General features: G+C 43.2%; 1 protein-coding gene across 1 annotated transcript in view; it reads left to right on the top strand.

Annotated features, from left to right (window-relative positions):
* LOC311190585 (gamma-aminobutyric acid receptor subunit rho-2) overlaps positions 1-10,658 on the top strand; it is a gene marked incomplete at both ends in the record, with an annotated part of 28,633 nt that extends 17,975 nt beyond the window's left edge. Inside the window, 6 exons of the mRNA XM_084262550.1 lie at positions 1,798-2,021; positions 4,321-4,403; positions 5,534-5,674; positions 5,918-6,070; positions 7,969-8,165; positions 10,350-10,658. Coding sequence (XP_084118676.1) covers positions 1,798-2,021; positions 4,321-4,403; positions 5,534-5,674; positions 5,918-6,070; positions 7,969-8,165; positions 10,350-10,658 — 1,107 coding nt within the window. The remainder of the gene's footprint in view (positions 1-1,797; positions 2,022-4,320; positions 4,404-5,533; positions 5,675-5,917; positions 6,071-7,968; positions 8,166-10,349) is intronic.
* Positions 10,659-16,682: the final 6,024 nt, after the last annotated feature.

Below are 16,682 nucleotides of genomic sequence, written 5' to 3' on the forward strand. Positions count from 1 at the left end.
TAGAAGCAGTTGTCAGCTGCCACTTGGGCTTGATGTTTGCAGTGCTTGGAGATCTGTGGGCTAGCCATTTTAGGCCTGTTTGGAGAGAGAGGCTGGGAGAAGGAGAGGGCTTCTGTCCACTGGGATGGGGACACTCTTTCCACCCTGTCCCCACACGCATTCTCTGTGCCCCTGCTTTGTTTTTCTTTTTCCCAACTCTGGTCAAACTGATGTTCTTTCTTTGTCCCGCCCCTGAGGTTGGCTTTTCCAAGCAGGTTTCAACTGAAGCCTTGCCACTAGCAGCAGTTGCTGTTTCTTTCATAGAATCATAGAATAGCCCAAGTTGGAAGGGATCCATAAGGATCATGGAGTCCAACTCCTGGCTCCACACAGGACCAGCCAAGTCAGAGCAGGGGACTGAGCGCATCATCCAGATGGTCCTTGAACTCAGTCAAGCTCGATGCCTTGACTAATTCCCTGGGGAGCCTGTACCAGTGCCCGACCACCTCTTCCTAATATTCAACCTCTTCCTAACATCCAACCTAAGCATTCCCTGTCGCAGCTTCATACCATTTCCTCAGGTTCTATCCCTGGTCACCAAAGAGAGGAGATCAGCACCTGCCCCTTCATTCCCCCTCGTAAGGAAGCCGTAGACTGCTTTGGAAGGAAGCCATAGCTTTGAGACTGAAGCTGTAAGGGGAAGGTGACCTGGCAGAATCCCTGTGAGGGGAGTAGGGATGGAGGCTAGAACCACTCTGCCAAGGTGGAGGCCTGCAGCTGGATGAGAAGATGTGTCCCTCCGGCAGGTGTGTGCCATGGTCAGAGGGGGAGCCCAGGTGTCGGGCCAGCTCTGTGGCAAGGCAGGAGCAGGCATTGGAGACTTCTTCAACAAATTGGTGCAAAACCTGTTGGCAGTGCAAGGCTGACCCTAGGGCATTCCTTTGCAATGGAGAGTCAGGTTACCCGGTGGTTTGTCATCAGCAAAGTAAAATGAGGTGGAGGTGGTGGTGGGTTTAGGAAGCAGCTGCACAGTAGTTAGGAAGAGATCCCAGGCTGTGTTGCTGCCTGCCCAGGCTTGGCAGCTGCAGCTCCCATAACCACTCACTTAATTGGGAATATAAAGAAAACAAGTGTATTTGATCTCTCAGCATGAGAGAGTAGATTCAGCTCTGAAAGCAGCAGCTGCCAGGTCAGGATCAACAAACAGATGTTTTCCTTTGTGTGACTGAAGCGCCTGTCCCTCATCAAGCTTAAAAGAGAGCTTTATTTATACACTTGCACGGTAGGAAAAACATTTCCCTTGCTTGGTTGCTGTTTGCAACAATTTGGTTATTTGGGGGATAAATTGCTGACTGTTTAGCCTGACCATTAAATTGATTTTAAAAGTTTTTCCTCTAGAACATGCTATCAATACCCTAATCCTTCAAGAACAGTTTGTCAGGATTGAAGAATCCTTTCTGCAGGGTGATGCTTCTCTTGGGATATCTATCTATCTATCTATCTGTCTGTCTGTCTATCTATCTATCTATCTATCTATCTATCTACCTACCTACCTACCTACCTACCTACCTATCTCCCTTTTGTGACTGAACGTTACTGTGTGCTGTAATACATTGGGGATTTGTGTGTTGCTTTGGCTGAAATTATTTTCTTGGGAAAATCTACTCACAAAGAGTCCATTGGTCCAGGGAAGAGACAAGAGTTGAGAGGGGAGTGATTGCATCTACCTGGTAGGAATGAGTTCTCTTTCTGGTATTTTCTAGATGTAGAGTGCTACACTGACAGACCACTCTCTGGTTCTCTTCCTTTTTCGTGAAGGATTTCACTATGACTCTGTACTTAAGGCACTACTGGAAGGACGAGCGTCTCTCATTCCCTAGCACCAACAACAAGAGCATGACCTTTGACGGCAGGCTGGTGAAGAAGATCTGGGTTCCTGATGTCTTCTTCGTGCACTCCAAAAGGTCCTTCATTCATGATACCACCACGGACAACATCATGCTCCGAGTGTTCCCCGACGGTCACGTCCTCTACAGCATGAGGTAATAGTGCAGCTCCTGGGCATCCCCTGGGGCTTCACTGTTATTTTTTTCTGCTGGCACAGCTTTGTCAACTGCCAGGACTGCTACTGCCAACCCTGATATTCCCATCACTGATGCACGGCCCTGTTTACAGTATGTACAGTGCAAGATGCTTCACAGAAAACTGTGAGAAAACATGCTTGGGCAGTAACAGTATAATCTTCTCCCAGGGGAAGCATTCCCCTAACTCTTTGCAGTCAGAGGAGGGCTTAGTGGAGCAGGAACGTTTGTCCCGGGGTCAGTGTGTGATTAAACTGAAAGCTGCTGATATACCAGATGGTGACCTCTATAATTATCTTATTTTGCTTCCTGTTTGTCTAGAAAAACTTTTTTTGTGGGGGTGGGGGGGGTGGGGGATTTTTTTTTTCTGTTTCTTTTAGTTTCATGTTGTTGTAAAGGTTGAAGTTTATTGAAGCTGAAATGCCAACATTAAAAGTCACCCTGCAGTCCCTGATTTTCTAGCAGGTTTGTTGGCTGGAAGGATCCTGAGGCACATCTGTTGTGACCTATAAGGTTACCCAGCCCGCGGGTGTATAGGGATCATGATCTGGGTTTGCAGGATTCTGTAATGCACCAGGACGTGGAGGCTTTATCCTCTAAACTTCTCTACCTCATTACAGATCCAAAAATAGCCCACAAATTACCACTAGCGAATATATCTATGATTAATAAAGTGAATATATATATTTATCTATATATCATGCTCTTACAAATTACTATCAGTGATCAATAATACAACATCAATCAATCATATAGCAACAGCCAATAACAGCTGTAGCCAAGTAGGTGTATGCTATTAAAGATTGCTACAAGCTTATAATTAGTGGAGTAACTCATGGACAATACAACAGAAGATAGATTTATAACAGCTAGTTTATATGGATGGATAATACTGATATCAAGTGACACCATCACCAAGTGAACCAAATCATCCCATGGGTAGGAGGACAAACCTAAACAGTCACAAAAGTGGGCCCGGGGGGGACCACTGAGACAACAGACAGAGTCTCACTTAGGAGATAGTCTGCGTCATGGTGTCTGGAGTCAGCTGGGTGTTCAAGAGCTGGTAGGAAGTTTATGCAGCGAATTCAGCCTGTTTAGGCCAGCTGTGGTTAACTCACATCCTTCTCTCTTGTGGGTAAACTTAGAAAGCCACATCATCTCCTCAACAGCTCAGAGAAAATTTTGGAAGTAAATACTCTGCCTGTGGGCAAATGAGCAGCTCTGAACAGAGCCAGAGTTTGCCATTAAAAACCCACTTTGTTTGTTGAGCACTGCTGGCTTCAGCACAGGAGGGCTGTGAGCAATGGAAACGATACAGCATGTGGTTTTCTGGGGTGAGGAGAGCATAGGTCAGAGTAGGATTTGGATCATAATCCCTTGAACAGAAGAAAAGTTCTTTATCAACATCTACAATGAATCCAGATGACAGTCACGGCCAATTTAAGTTGGCCTCTGAAATAATGACGCGCAGCTGATTTGCCACTGCTGAATTGAGAGCTCCTCTGCAAATCTGCCCGTGAGAGAAAGTTCACTGACCCACTGGAAAACTTGTTACGTAATGTTGTACATAACTGAACTCATTTAAAAACTGGAGTGGTGATTGCTAGAGCTCTTTAGATAAGGCACAAACTTAATGGAGTCAAATCTCACTCCTTGAAAAACACCTGCAGCAATTTTTCATCCATTGCCTCAGAAATATGCTCCCCAGGTTAAAAAAAAAAAAAACAAAAAACTTGATTGAGAACTGAAAGAATCTGCTTTTGCTTTAATAATGTATATAATGGAGGAATTTTGTGGTTCTCAATAAAGTTGGTCATGTTCCTCAGTCTTGGGTCATTGTTGGGGTGACTATGGAGAGAACTGCACAATGGGGAAAACAAGGAAACCTTAATCAATCTGGGAACCTTCAAATGGATATGCCAAGGTTACTTTATGTTGTTGCCTTGTAGGGAAATAATTGGATGTAAAACACAGTGGAAGTATCCATACTGACATTAATATCACTGTAACATTCAAGATAGCACTTTAGTTCCTTGATATATTACAGCTATTCTTTGAAATTACAGCTTCCTTTGGAGTTTATGTGTATAATCCATCTCTCTTGGACTTGGAGAATTGATTGGCATTTTCCTGAGGATCTTATGGTAACATTATGCATAATTGCTGGGTTTAAAGCTGCAGAATGATTTATCTGACTTAACATTCTCCCTTCACTGCTCCTCACAGACACCAACCTTTCCTCATTTTCAACTTCTAGGATCACAGTGACGGCAATGTGCAACATGGACTTCAGCCGCTTCCCCCTGGACTCTCAGACGTGCTCTCTGGAGCTGGAAAGCTGTACGTTTTGTCTGTGCTCCATGGCTGGCTCACCACATACAGACTACACCCTAGTTTAGTGCCTGAAAAAATAGTTCACCAGAGTTACTAGGAGTCTTTGTATGACCTTCTGTGTTGTTCATTTAGCCCTTATGCTGCAAGATGGGGTAATTTGTAACGAAAGCATCCTTGTATACATTTGCGTGGATGTGACTTGCAAGCAGAAATGTCCAACATATATATACTAGTTTTCAGCAGCTCGCTGGTGAGAAATTTGGGAGAGAAGTTTTGGTTTCTTCATCGCTTCTGACAGGAAGGTGGTGCTTTGAAATGCCACAGGAAAAAGATGAGTAAAATGATAATGGGCTTTCTCTAAATTGCATTACCAATGTAGTTTATCTATGATATAACCCTGACCATGCAAGCACTGTGACTGTGGCTCAGCTTCTTTGGGAAGGAGTTGTTCTGTGATGAGAGCAATGGCTGTTCTGTAAACCTTCTCTGGGATGTGCCAAGACTAAGATGTAATTTTTTTGAGGTCCCCCTGGTTATTTAACTGATATTTTCTCTACAAACAACAGAATCATGGGATCACAGAGTAATTTAGATTGGGAAGAGAGTTTTAGGTGTGTCTTGAGGTTAGCTGCTCCAATACCTCCTGACCAACTCCATAACCTTTTTTTTTTTAATCCATCATTCCTGCTACCTAACACTTTAAGTTTTCATTTGCAGTCTTTTTGTAAGCAAAATTTTGCTTATAGTTCAAGGTGTCTGTTTTCCCTTCCTCTGATTGCAGGTGTTTATTCAGGTGACTATTTCTTGAGTTATTCTTACCAGTTAGCAGTATCTTGTCAATGATTTTTGATATGTGATGCTCAGAAAAGTATTGTTCTAGCTGTGATTAAATCACTGTGGAGTAAAAGGAGGATGTGCTGCCCTGAATGGGATGACCAGGATTTTTTTGTTTTGTTGTTGTAGTCATGGTATATCATATGGCAAGACCTTTTTAACTTGCTGTTATTAGCATACTGATTTATGGCATGATGTTATGCCAGAGATATCTTTGTGTCTGTTAATTTTATCTTGATGTATTAACATTTTTTGTCCTCCATGCTAAAGCTGCGCTCTATTGTGCGTCTTCTTTCCCTAAGATGCTTACACAGATGAAGATCTGATGCTGTACTGGAAAAATGGGAATGAATCTCTGAAAACAGATGAAAAGATTTCTTTGTCTCAGTTTTTGATACAGAAATTCCACACTACATCACGACTGGCTTTCTACAGTAGCACAGGTATTGGCCTTTTCTGAGTCATTGCTATTGTTAAAGCTAATGTTGCTTCAACTACCTGTTAGAGAGTTCTTGGGACTGTATGTCACCATTATGTAGTTTCCACAGTCTGGACAATATATGTTTTGAAAGATCAGTTTCTCTTCTCACTATCCTTTAGAAAGAAAAGATGACAAGTAAGCTCTTTCCCCTCTGTGCCTACCGTCCAGGCTCTTCCCTGATTCTGCCTTTCCTCCTCTCTCAAAGGGTGGTACAATCGCCTCTACATAAACTTCACTTTACGCCGACACATCTTCTTCTTCTTGCTCCAAACCTACTTCCCTGCCACTCTGATGGTCATGTTGTCCTGGGTGTCCTTCTGGATTGACCGCCGAGCAGTTCCTGCAAGAGTCTCTTTGGGTGAGAGCAGCTGCAACAAGCCGCGACTGTGTGAACATCTTTGAACCTGAAAGTTTTGGCAGGAAAGGAAACTGTTGGTTTTGATGGTTAAAGATAATGTTTGTTTTGCCAGATGATTAATATAATGCAAAACTTGCAGTTCCTCTGAAGTTCTCCACCGCTAAGCAGCCCTCCTTAGCTCAGGACAGAAAGGTCTGTGGTTTTAAAAAATTAGGTTTGGCAGAGAAGAGAGGTTTCAGTATTTATGAGTCAAGATCTTTCCCTGGTGTCCAATCCTGCAGTCCTGACACAGGCATTGCCATCCATGAGGGTAGAGTTTCATAGGAGTTTAGGCACCTTCATGGAGTCTAGGGCTTCTGTTACAATATTCACCTATGTCTTTCAAGAGCAGGATCCTGCTGCATCCCAGCTGCCATAGTGAGTGTCCTAGCCCAGGTATGTCTTCCCAAACAACGAGCCCTGAGGTCATGGCCAGTGGCCTTCTCCAGGCTGCCTGGAGGGTTCTGGTGTGGCACATCTTCACAAAGTTGGGAAAGAAAGGCAGCAAGAGATCTAGTCCTGTCAGCACCTGCAGACTTAGGTGTCCCTCCACCTGGTGTGCCCCTGGAAAAACTGAAGACAATGGGGCAGTGAAGGGAACATGGCTTTCCTTGGATATCTGCAGTGCTGAGGATGAGAGGCCACCAGCCCCAAGTTCAGGCAGTTTGGATTTCTCCTCTTCCCAAGGGCACCTCACATCAAGGGTTCAACATTTCAGGGGTAGGAAGGCCTTTCATTTGAGGGAATGGAAAAGTGAAGTTGTTGCTGCTTGAAAAACCCGTGTGCGTCAGTCTGCCTCTCCAGACCTCTAAAACCCACCAGGAGGAGCTTTGTCTACATTCAGGATGGGAGGAAATTCTTTCAGCTGAACATAAAAAGAGCCAATTTGTTCATGACTGCATGCATAGGTTAGAGGAAGGCAAAAACATAACAGGACAATTCTCTGTTACTATGTAAGGCATAAACCCAGGATTTTAGCCTACACGGCTGTCTCATTCAGAGCACTACTCACTGCAGCAACCATGAGAAGAGGCAGTCAGGAGTCTGCTCCACTGAAAGAAATATGTTCAGTGGATATTATTAAAAAAAATTAGCTCCTGATGAAAAGTGAACAGTAGTCACTGTTTCGAGATGGCCAAAGTTAGTTATGAATGCTTTTAAGCTCTATTTATTTAAGTGGCTTTGGAAACTTGCAAATGTTTTTCTCTCCATGACAATCCAGAGTAGGTACTGTTTTGCAGGATTTTATCTACATCTGTCTAAATATATTTACACATACGTGTATATATATATATCTTGACACACATATAAACATAAATACATATATGTTTATAAACACATACACACACCTCTCTCTATATACATATGAAATACAATGATGGTTTCTTGGTGGATGTTCAAAACTTTTTGTTTCTCACAGCTTGAACTGTAGACAAATATTCCTGGAGGTAAAAACTTAATGCTTTTATTTGTCATGGTTTCATGCAAAACATTTTATCATTGTTGCATGTCCCTTTTAAGATCAGTGATTTAGATCAAATCCTCTGTAGCTGTGACCAAAAGTCAATGCTATCTTGATCTTAGCAGACCTGACTCTAAACACTGGTAAAAACCTAGGTTTTTAAGAATTAAATGCTGTTCCTAGCAAAATGATGGTGGCTTTGTTGCTCCTCAAACACATCATGCCCATAAAAGGTGGTGGAACAGTTCTGCATTGGCAGGAGAGACGCTTATCACAAGTCTATTTCACATCTAACATATTTTTGAGCTTCACATGGAGCACAATTTCTGTTTTTCTTGAGACAATAGCCTTATGGAGTGTATCAGTCAATAGTATTTACTTCTCTTGGCTCTTCCAGGGATAACAACCGTGCTGACCATGTCTACGATCATCACTGGGGTGAACGCCTCCATGCCCCGTGTTTCCTACATCAAAGCAGTGGACATTTACCTGTGGGTCAGCTTTGTGTTCGTCTTCCTCTCGGTGCTGGAATACGCAGCAGTGAATTACCTGACCACGGTGCAGGAGAGGAAGGAGAGGAAACTGCGGGAGAGGGTAAGGAAAAGCTTCTGGTCATCGTTTTTTTGTACTCCTTTTTTTTTGCTGCAGCTGATCTGGTCTTTATACTGACTGGTTTATGTCTATAAATGTGAAAACATCCATGAGTGTATAATTTGATCTGTATAAACCTCTCTGGCTCAGGCTGAACTGATAACACCAGGAAAACAATACTTGATCTCATGGGTCTTCATAGAAACATCAGAGAAGAGGAGAGCGTGATGTGTGGCTTGAACTGGGGAAGATTGCAACCTAGAACTGTGTGGGGATGACAAGAGAGGAAACTACCAAATCTGATACTTCACTCCAGCTGCCACCACTGCTATATATTTAAGTTAAAGGTGTTATTTGGAGCAAATTTTTTTCGTCCTTCTACAATCAGTTTTACTCTGGAAACTGTATTCAATGGATGTTAAGAGTGAAGCTGCTCCCCCTTACCAAACACAAACAAGAGGCAGCCAAGTTTATGCTTGTACTTTTCAATGTGCTATGAAAAGTCTTATCCTGCACCCTTTGAGTTTTTCAAGACCTGACCAGATATGTCCCTGAGCAGTCTGGCCCTGCTGTGAGCAGGAAATAGGGCTAGAGATCCCTTGAGGTCCCTTACAGCCTGAATTATCCTGGATATCTGTGAGCCCTTCTTCTTTGTAATTAAACAAAACACCATCACCTTTTGAACACTAAGGCTTGGGACCAATTTTTTTTCAGTGCCCAGACTCCCAGAGCATCATGTTTTACAGCTTCTTTCTTCCCATTAGGAACTCCCCATATTAGTTCACAGGTAACAATTGGTTACCTACCTCATAGAGAAATTTGTATCAGACTTTCAGAAATGCCAGTGCAACTGTCATCTTTCATATGATTTGACTGTGACATTTCCCTCTCTGAACTACTCTATTGGCTTTGAATACCCTTCTCTTGCCCTTGTACTTCTTCTTGTGACTTCCTTCAAGTACAGAATAGACTGCCTACAAACCCAGTGCCTTTCTTAGTCAACAACTCATCAAAAATTTAGTTAGATACATTCAAAAAAGATATTGGAATAAATTCAACAGACTCCCATGACAAAACTTCCCTTCTCTCCAGGCCTTCTAAACAATAGTGTGATCTTGGAAGGCCACTTGAATAGGACCTGAGCATTGTGATTTATCTATGCCCCCATTCTAGTGCCCACCCAGAGACCAGCAGTTCTCTGTGACACCAGGTAGAGATGCTCTGTGCAAGTACAGAGAGTCAGATGGGCCTTATTTGCTGTGCATGATCCATGATCTTTGGCCCTTTAGCCAGCCCTGCCTCAGACTTCCCATGTCCGAAGAAGACGTTATCTTGATAGTACAGAGGAATTAACAAAAATCATCCTTCCTAGGTTTGACTTGTCTAGAATGAATCTGAAAACCCACACATAAAAGTTGGTGGAGGAGAGACCTGGGGGGCAAAGTATTATTGGGTAATTGGGAACCAGAGGCAGGACCTCCTAGCAGTAAGGAGGGTTGGGAGTCCATTTTCATTGCAGTCAAGGATATAATCCACATTTCTGGGACAGAAAGCCTGCAGATTTTAAACACTAAAAGGTGGTATTTGCTATCCAAAATCCTGTCTGTATTCATTGGGGTTTTTTAGATTTGTGGGATGCTTGCTGGGGCTGCTGAAGTCAATGCAAGTTTTGGCATCAACTTCCACAGAGCTGGGATTTCACATTAGGCTTTCTTTTAACTGGTCCTCTCCCTGGTTTAAAATCAGATTTATAAAGAAAACGTGTATCTGTGAAACCTGAACTTGGCCTTTTTTTCTATAACATGTACCAGACAGGGCATTTCCACAGATAAAACTGCATCTTGTCCTTGAATGCTTATAAACACAAACATTGCAAAATTAGGAATCTCAAGAGAGCAAGGTTAGCTAAGAAACCTTTTGGGTAATTGTTATGCCTGCTAAAGCATTTTTCTAATCTTTTCTGAAGCTGCTTGTCCTAGCAGTGTAGCTAAACCACATCTCTTCCTTTTGGAACAGAAGGAAGAAAAGAAAAACTAGTTACTTTTTCTAGTCAAAGAGAAACTTACAATATCTCAACTAAAATTTCAAGCCTAAGTGATTGCAAACTGTCCGTTAGTAAGAAGACATCATTTCTGTGGCTAATGTGTCCTTCCAGAGTTCAGCTGTATTTCTTGTTTGTGTTCCTAGTTCCCGTGTACGTGTGGAATATCTCATTCAAAAACTATGATGCTGGATGGAAACTACAGTGAATCTGATGCCAACAGCCTGGCAGGATATACAAGAAACCAGATGGTCCCAGAGGAAGAAAAACAAGAAAAGATGGTTGTGCACTTAGCTATGAGCAATGAATCTAATTCATCAAGGAAGAGAGGCCTGAAGGGCCATGTGGGCTTGCGCATCATCCAGAACACTCATGCAATTGATAAATACTCAAGATTAATATTTCCAGGCACCTATATATTTTTTAATTTGATATATTGGTCTGTCTTTAGCTAAGTATGCTGGCACAGCAGAGACTGAAGCAAAAGACATTTACAAAACTCTCTTTTGTTCGTTCTTTTTCAGTCTAACCTGGAGGAAAAGCCAGAAAAAACTGATTATTTTATAGCTTCTTTGGAGGGTAAAGGGGAGGACACATCTTCCAGTGGGCACCTCCATGAACAGGCATTATGGAGGAACCTGCTGTGCTGCTTGCTTTCCAACTTACACCCCAGCTCCGACTTGCTTTATGACACATGTTGTCCCACATACTTGAAAATATGTGCTCACCATTCATCCAAAAGGTGCTGTATGTTCATTTGGGGCTGGCCATGCTGGTGGTACTTGCTGTGCAATGGACAACCAGAGACGGTGCTCGTGTGGGCTGTCAGGGATTAGACAAATGCAACTGGCAAGGGGAGGTCTGAACTGTGCATCTCTTGTAAAGGAACTGAAGGAGGCCTTTCCTTTTCAAAATCCCTGCTTTCTGAGCAAATCTTTTTCTTTAACATATGAATGTCAAATTTCTTCCCATTGGCTCATGAAGAAGACCTCCTTTTAGGGTCCAAATCCTGCTTTCTCTGGATAGGACCTTCATTGGTACCATCAGGGCGGTTGACTGGCCAGGATCAGCAGGGTTGGTTACAGAGTGCAGGTGGTATGTTTGCATTGGTTGTTGGTTGGGATTTTTTCCAGATTAGAAGTAAGGAGTCACGATGAAACAGAGCAAAGAATCCCACAGACTGACAAGATGACTCCCAGGGTATGTGGGTAATGAAAACAAGGAGATTTAGGTATGTGTTCTCCATATAACCAGCACATGATATGTAGCACCCGCACCCTAAAATGAGCAGGGAAGCTGATGTGTGGCAGGTACAGTCAATGGGGAATGGGCAGCATCTCTGGGACCATTGCTTTGTCTCTCCAGAAGCAGGAAACAGTGCTGAGGGCAGCACTGGTGGTTTTCAAAGATTTTCCTCACCCCTGCCCACAGAGAAACTCTGTATCCCAATGTGCCTCTCCTAGTCGACACATTGTCCTTCTGTTCAGGAATTCTGGATCAAGAGGGAGAGATGTTTGCTAGAAACTCTCTCTGCAGAGGCACAGGCATGTCAGGGATTCAATGGCCAAGTATAATACTGTGGGATTCAATGAGACCTGTTTAGTTTCTGGTTCCAGGGTTGATGTAAATCCTTTGAAGCTTCTGGAGGGCATTGTAACAAGCTTCTGTGCTTGGCATTTCATTTTTCATCCTGTGGTATCTCCCTTTCCTTGGCTGACAGCAAAACCCAAATGTAGAAACGATAGCTACAAGACAACGATGTCCAGGTTTGTGTGCTCCTTATTTTCAGAAAACACCATGACTTTTTGGCTGTGGTGGAGATTCTGTTCATCAAAACATTTGGCTACCACACTGGAACTCAGTAGGGTGGACACAACCTGAAATGTGAAGACCCAGGACTGAGATTAGAAGATGACTCAATGATAAGATTAAGTTACACATTTGACTGCAGCTGGGCCATGGAGATTCATATAAATAACATGAATAAAGAAAAGGCAAACAAAAATACTAATAAAACCATAACTATTTGTTGGTTTGTGAATTTTTCTGCTTAGTGCAGCAGTAATTGTTATGTCCTACATCTCAAGGGATGTAGAAAGAAAATGGCAGGGACTCCAGGCTGTCAACAATACCCAGGTTTTTCCCTTGTGCCTCAAATATTGCTGCCTAAGTCCCCCTGAAGGTTGCACTGACTTACTGGAAACAAAATTCATGAGAGAAACTAAAATTAACAGGTGTGTTCTCCTCCTTTCGTCAGCCCTGTTAATAACTGACACGAATGGAGTTCTGTCTGGTCCTAAAAATAAAGGAAATAGAGCCCTGAAACTGCTGGCAAGAGGAGCCATGAAAGGACAGTACCTGAAAGGAAGAATTGCCCTGCATCCCAGCCTGCTGCTTCTCTCCTGAGCCACATGGTCAGCACATTTGCTGCTCATGGCTCTCCTTGGAGCTGAAATCAGATTGCTTCTCACATCAACAGGTGGATATCACTACAATACAGACACAAAAAAGTATTAAACAAGTAGCCCACGCATTGTTTGAGAGGTTAAAGCCCAGTTACCAGTGTGCATTCTTCAGCATTAACGGTTTTGGTGTGTAAAGGAGGAAGCAACACCACTTCTCTCATCAGGACAGCACAGCAGAGCAAAGGGACCTTTGCTGGGGGAATGCAGCAGAACTGCACCATGAGGGCACCAGTGTGGGGAGTGACAAACTTGGTTCCTGTGTCCCTGGTTTTGCCAGTCCTTCTGTATTACTCATGGCACGTGCCATTTAACCTCTCAGTGCCTCATCTCCTCCCTCTGGAAAGTGGGGAGCAATAACATTTACCTACCTCATGAGGTGCCGAGGGGCTTACCTTGATTAACTAGCACGTGTGGGGCAAGTTTATGAGACCTGAGCAGGTCACCTGGTGGGAATCCAAAGGTTTTTGTCTTAGTTACCAGTGAGTTCTTCAAAGGTATCTTCTGAATCAGTCCAGCTGGAAGAAAGGGGGTGTCACCTCCCCCACCAAGCTAGATAACTCCCCACATTATAATGAGATAGCCAGAGATAAATGTAGCCCAACAGCCAAAAGGTGAGCACTGACAATGAATAATGCCTCCTGGCATAAAAAGAAAAGAAAAGAAAAGAAAAGAAAAGAAAAGAAAAGAAAAGAAAAGAAAAGAAAAGAAAAGAAAAGAAAAGAAAAGAAAAGAAAAGAAAAGAAAAGAAAAGAAAAGAAAAGAAAAGAAAAGAAAAGAAAAGAAAAGAAAAGAAAAGAAAAGAAAAGAAAAGAAAAGAAGAAAAGAACTCCTAGTACTTTACTTTGCCAATGGTTTTTATTACATCTCCTGTTCCCTTAGAAGTTTCGTGGAGACAGACAGTCCTTCAGATTCTATCATCTTTGTACTAGCACTGTCTGTAGTTCAAATGCTGGCTAATAAACATCTTTTTGAGAGGCCACCTCATTGTTAGTTTATGTGCATGTGTACATAACTGATAGAGATTGATGTCTGTTTCTACCAGACACTATTATTCAGCCTATAAAAACAACAAGGTTTCCATTAAAGGAAAAAAAAGTTTCTCTGTCTTAGGCACCACTTATTATTCATTAAAACAAAAGATGAAAACTACAGATGCAAATAAACCCAAGATAACTCCTTCAGGCAGTGTATGAATTGTATTTTTCTGCTTATTAAGGGGAGAGTAGCTAGGCACAAAGCTAGAACAAATATTTGAAGTGTGGGACTGGGAATGTATTTCACCTTTATTCTCCCCTGGATTACAAGAGGCTCCATGTGCAGCATCTAACTTCCAGTGACAAGATCCAACCAATGTTTGGTGAAACAGTGCCTGAAGGTAGGCTCTGAATGCTGTTTGATGAACACAACCCAATGCTGTGAAGTACTGAGCATCTGGACAATGAACCTACTGAAGGAGAGGATTTTTGGAAGGGCACAAGGGAATTGGACAAATGAAGCCCACTGATAAATATGCTGCTTTCTGAACAGTCTGGTTCAACAGTGGAGGGAGAAAATGTCAGCCCCACTTGTTCTGCATCTGGCTCCATTGTACTTTTACTTACTTCTAACCAAATCATGTCTCTGAAAGAAAGTAACTCTCTCTCTAGATAGGTATACATATGTATAATGTATATGACGTATAATGTATATGCAGGTAGCATATAACAAAGGAAGACATTGAGACATGTACCTATAATGAATAGTGTACACATGTGAAACTGTAACATACTATATGTAAATTACCATTTGTTGTGCCCAGACAACTTACTATGTTGAACTGAAACAAAGGCTGTTACTGCCAGCCAAGGGCCAAGAAAATGATGCACTGGCAAAAATGATGGGTTCTCCCAAGTTTTCCTTCTGAAAAAGGAAGGGCTGAGAAGTTTGCAGGAAAGGCAGGTGCTAACCTCGTTGTCTGATGGGTGCAATCTGCTGTGCCGATTGCTGTAATCAAGCCTGGTAATGACATAACAGATGGAAAGGGTGGAAAAGACTCTATTTTATGGCGTGAACTTTAAAATGTGATTTTAATTCTCTTTGGAGATCTGTTACCTATGAGCTAAAGCCCAGGGGTAAACGGTTTGAATAAACACCTCACTTGTAATTGATTTTAAATAAAAAGCATCTCAAAAGGTAATGGAAATGTAGTGGAAGCATGCAAGTACTTTGACATACGCAAGGCTCCTTGGGAATACCGAGCCATTAATTACAGCCACAAACCACAGAGACCTTTTGTGAGAACTCCAGCCCACAACTGAAGAAATCTTCATTATCACTTTACATTTAAGGGCACACTTTCAGAAGCCCAAATGTCAGGTATATATATCTCAATCTCCATTCGATTATAAATGAGAACTTGTCATTTAATTCCTCCTTTGTGCCTTGGGAAAGATTGTCTCTGCGCTTAGGGGTGGTGGGTGAAACCTCTGTGAGGCCCCGGGTGCCTGATCCCGGCTGTTACCCCTGATGCAGACAATGGGACTGTGGTAAATGAGCACGAGTGAGGCTGGTACCCCGGCTGCTGGGTCACGGCTGTTGTCTGTCGAATTTCCACACCGGGGAGGTGGCAGGAAGGTGCAGTCTCAGCAAGGGAGGTGTCGCCCTGCTGAAATGTAAGGAACGGGAGAACGTGTTTAAAAAACCCAGCGAGACTTCAGCACTATTAAAATGAAAATGTAATCCAGTCTCACGCTAAGCTGATTAATTCCTTTGCAAAAAATGGCATCTGAAATAATGTATCAAAGGGGTCATTACTGTCCCGGTCAGAGGAATTGCCATTTCGGATGAGGCGAGAAGGGCGGGGAGGGAAATCGTGGAGTAGAGGGCAAGGTGCTGCTCTCAGTGTCCCGTTCTTGGGGCGGTGCAGGGGGACTTCCAGGCTGAGCAGAGCCCGCTGCAGATGCGAGGATCAGAGGATCCACCTTTTCCAAGGCTCTGGGTGCCTGGGCATCATACATCAGCCTGTGGCATTCCTTGTTTTGGGCAGGAAAAAGCCACCCTCTCTGCCAGAGGTGGTGAGATCCCTACCATCCATGGGGCAGTCGTGAGGGGTGGTACAGGTGGTGTAGCCATGTTGGGGAGAGGTTTGGGCTCAGTTCTGGCTCTGTGTGTGTCGTTAGCTGGTCCTTAGCCAGGGTTTCATGCAGGAGCCACAGGCCTGCGGCAGCCTGGGCAGACAAACACCTGGCAGAGGCCCCTCCACACCAACCCCAGGACGCATGCACAGCACCCAGGTGTGCCCCCACTTCCTGGCTCATCCTGCCAGCATTGGAGAGATGGGGGCTGCATCACTGGCATGACACACAAGGTATCCCCCAGCCCCCCTCTTTGCAAGGAACCCCAGACCCAGACCAGCCCTGCATTACCCCTTCCTCAGAGCAGGCAGCTAAGCCCTGAGCAGACAATTTGACACCTGAATTTTAAGATTTCCTGCCTTTGAGAAAATGCATAAGATTTATCTTGGCCAATTGTCCGAATTGGACTTCTCCCACAAGACTTCTAGGGATCTCAGAGTGCGGATACATGCACTTGCAACAATAAGACATTAGCTTAGGAAAAGTGCCTGGCAACTCAATTGATGCAAAATGCATATAAATGATGGGAGGGGGGAGGGGGAGGAAAAGATTTTACTGCTCTACTTGTCACGCAGATTTATAGAAGAAAATTGTGTTGTTTAGCTTAGAGGGAATTCAGAGGGGGAAATGAAAGGACACGTTAATTGTAACGACAGTTTGAATTACTTGAACAAATATATTTTGGGAAATGGAACAGAACATTAGAGCTATAAAACTCTCTAACCTCCTGGCTCTTTCCATTTTATCTGGATTTTTATTAGGGTACAAATTCACTTCAACCATGAAATTTTAAACCTTTCTTATTGAGGTGCATAATGACCACATTTTTATAGGTACAGTTAGGAAGAGACCTTCAGTGCCGTGCACAGATTGTAATTTCAGCAGTCTCCAAATAAAAGTA

Source organism: Gallinula chloropus, assembly GCF_964237585.1.
Source record: "Gallinula chloropus genome assembly, chromosome: 3".
NCBI classification, from domain to species: domain Eukaryota; kingdom Metazoa; phylum Chordata; class Aves; order Gruiformes; family Rallidae; genus Gallinula; species Gallinula chloropus.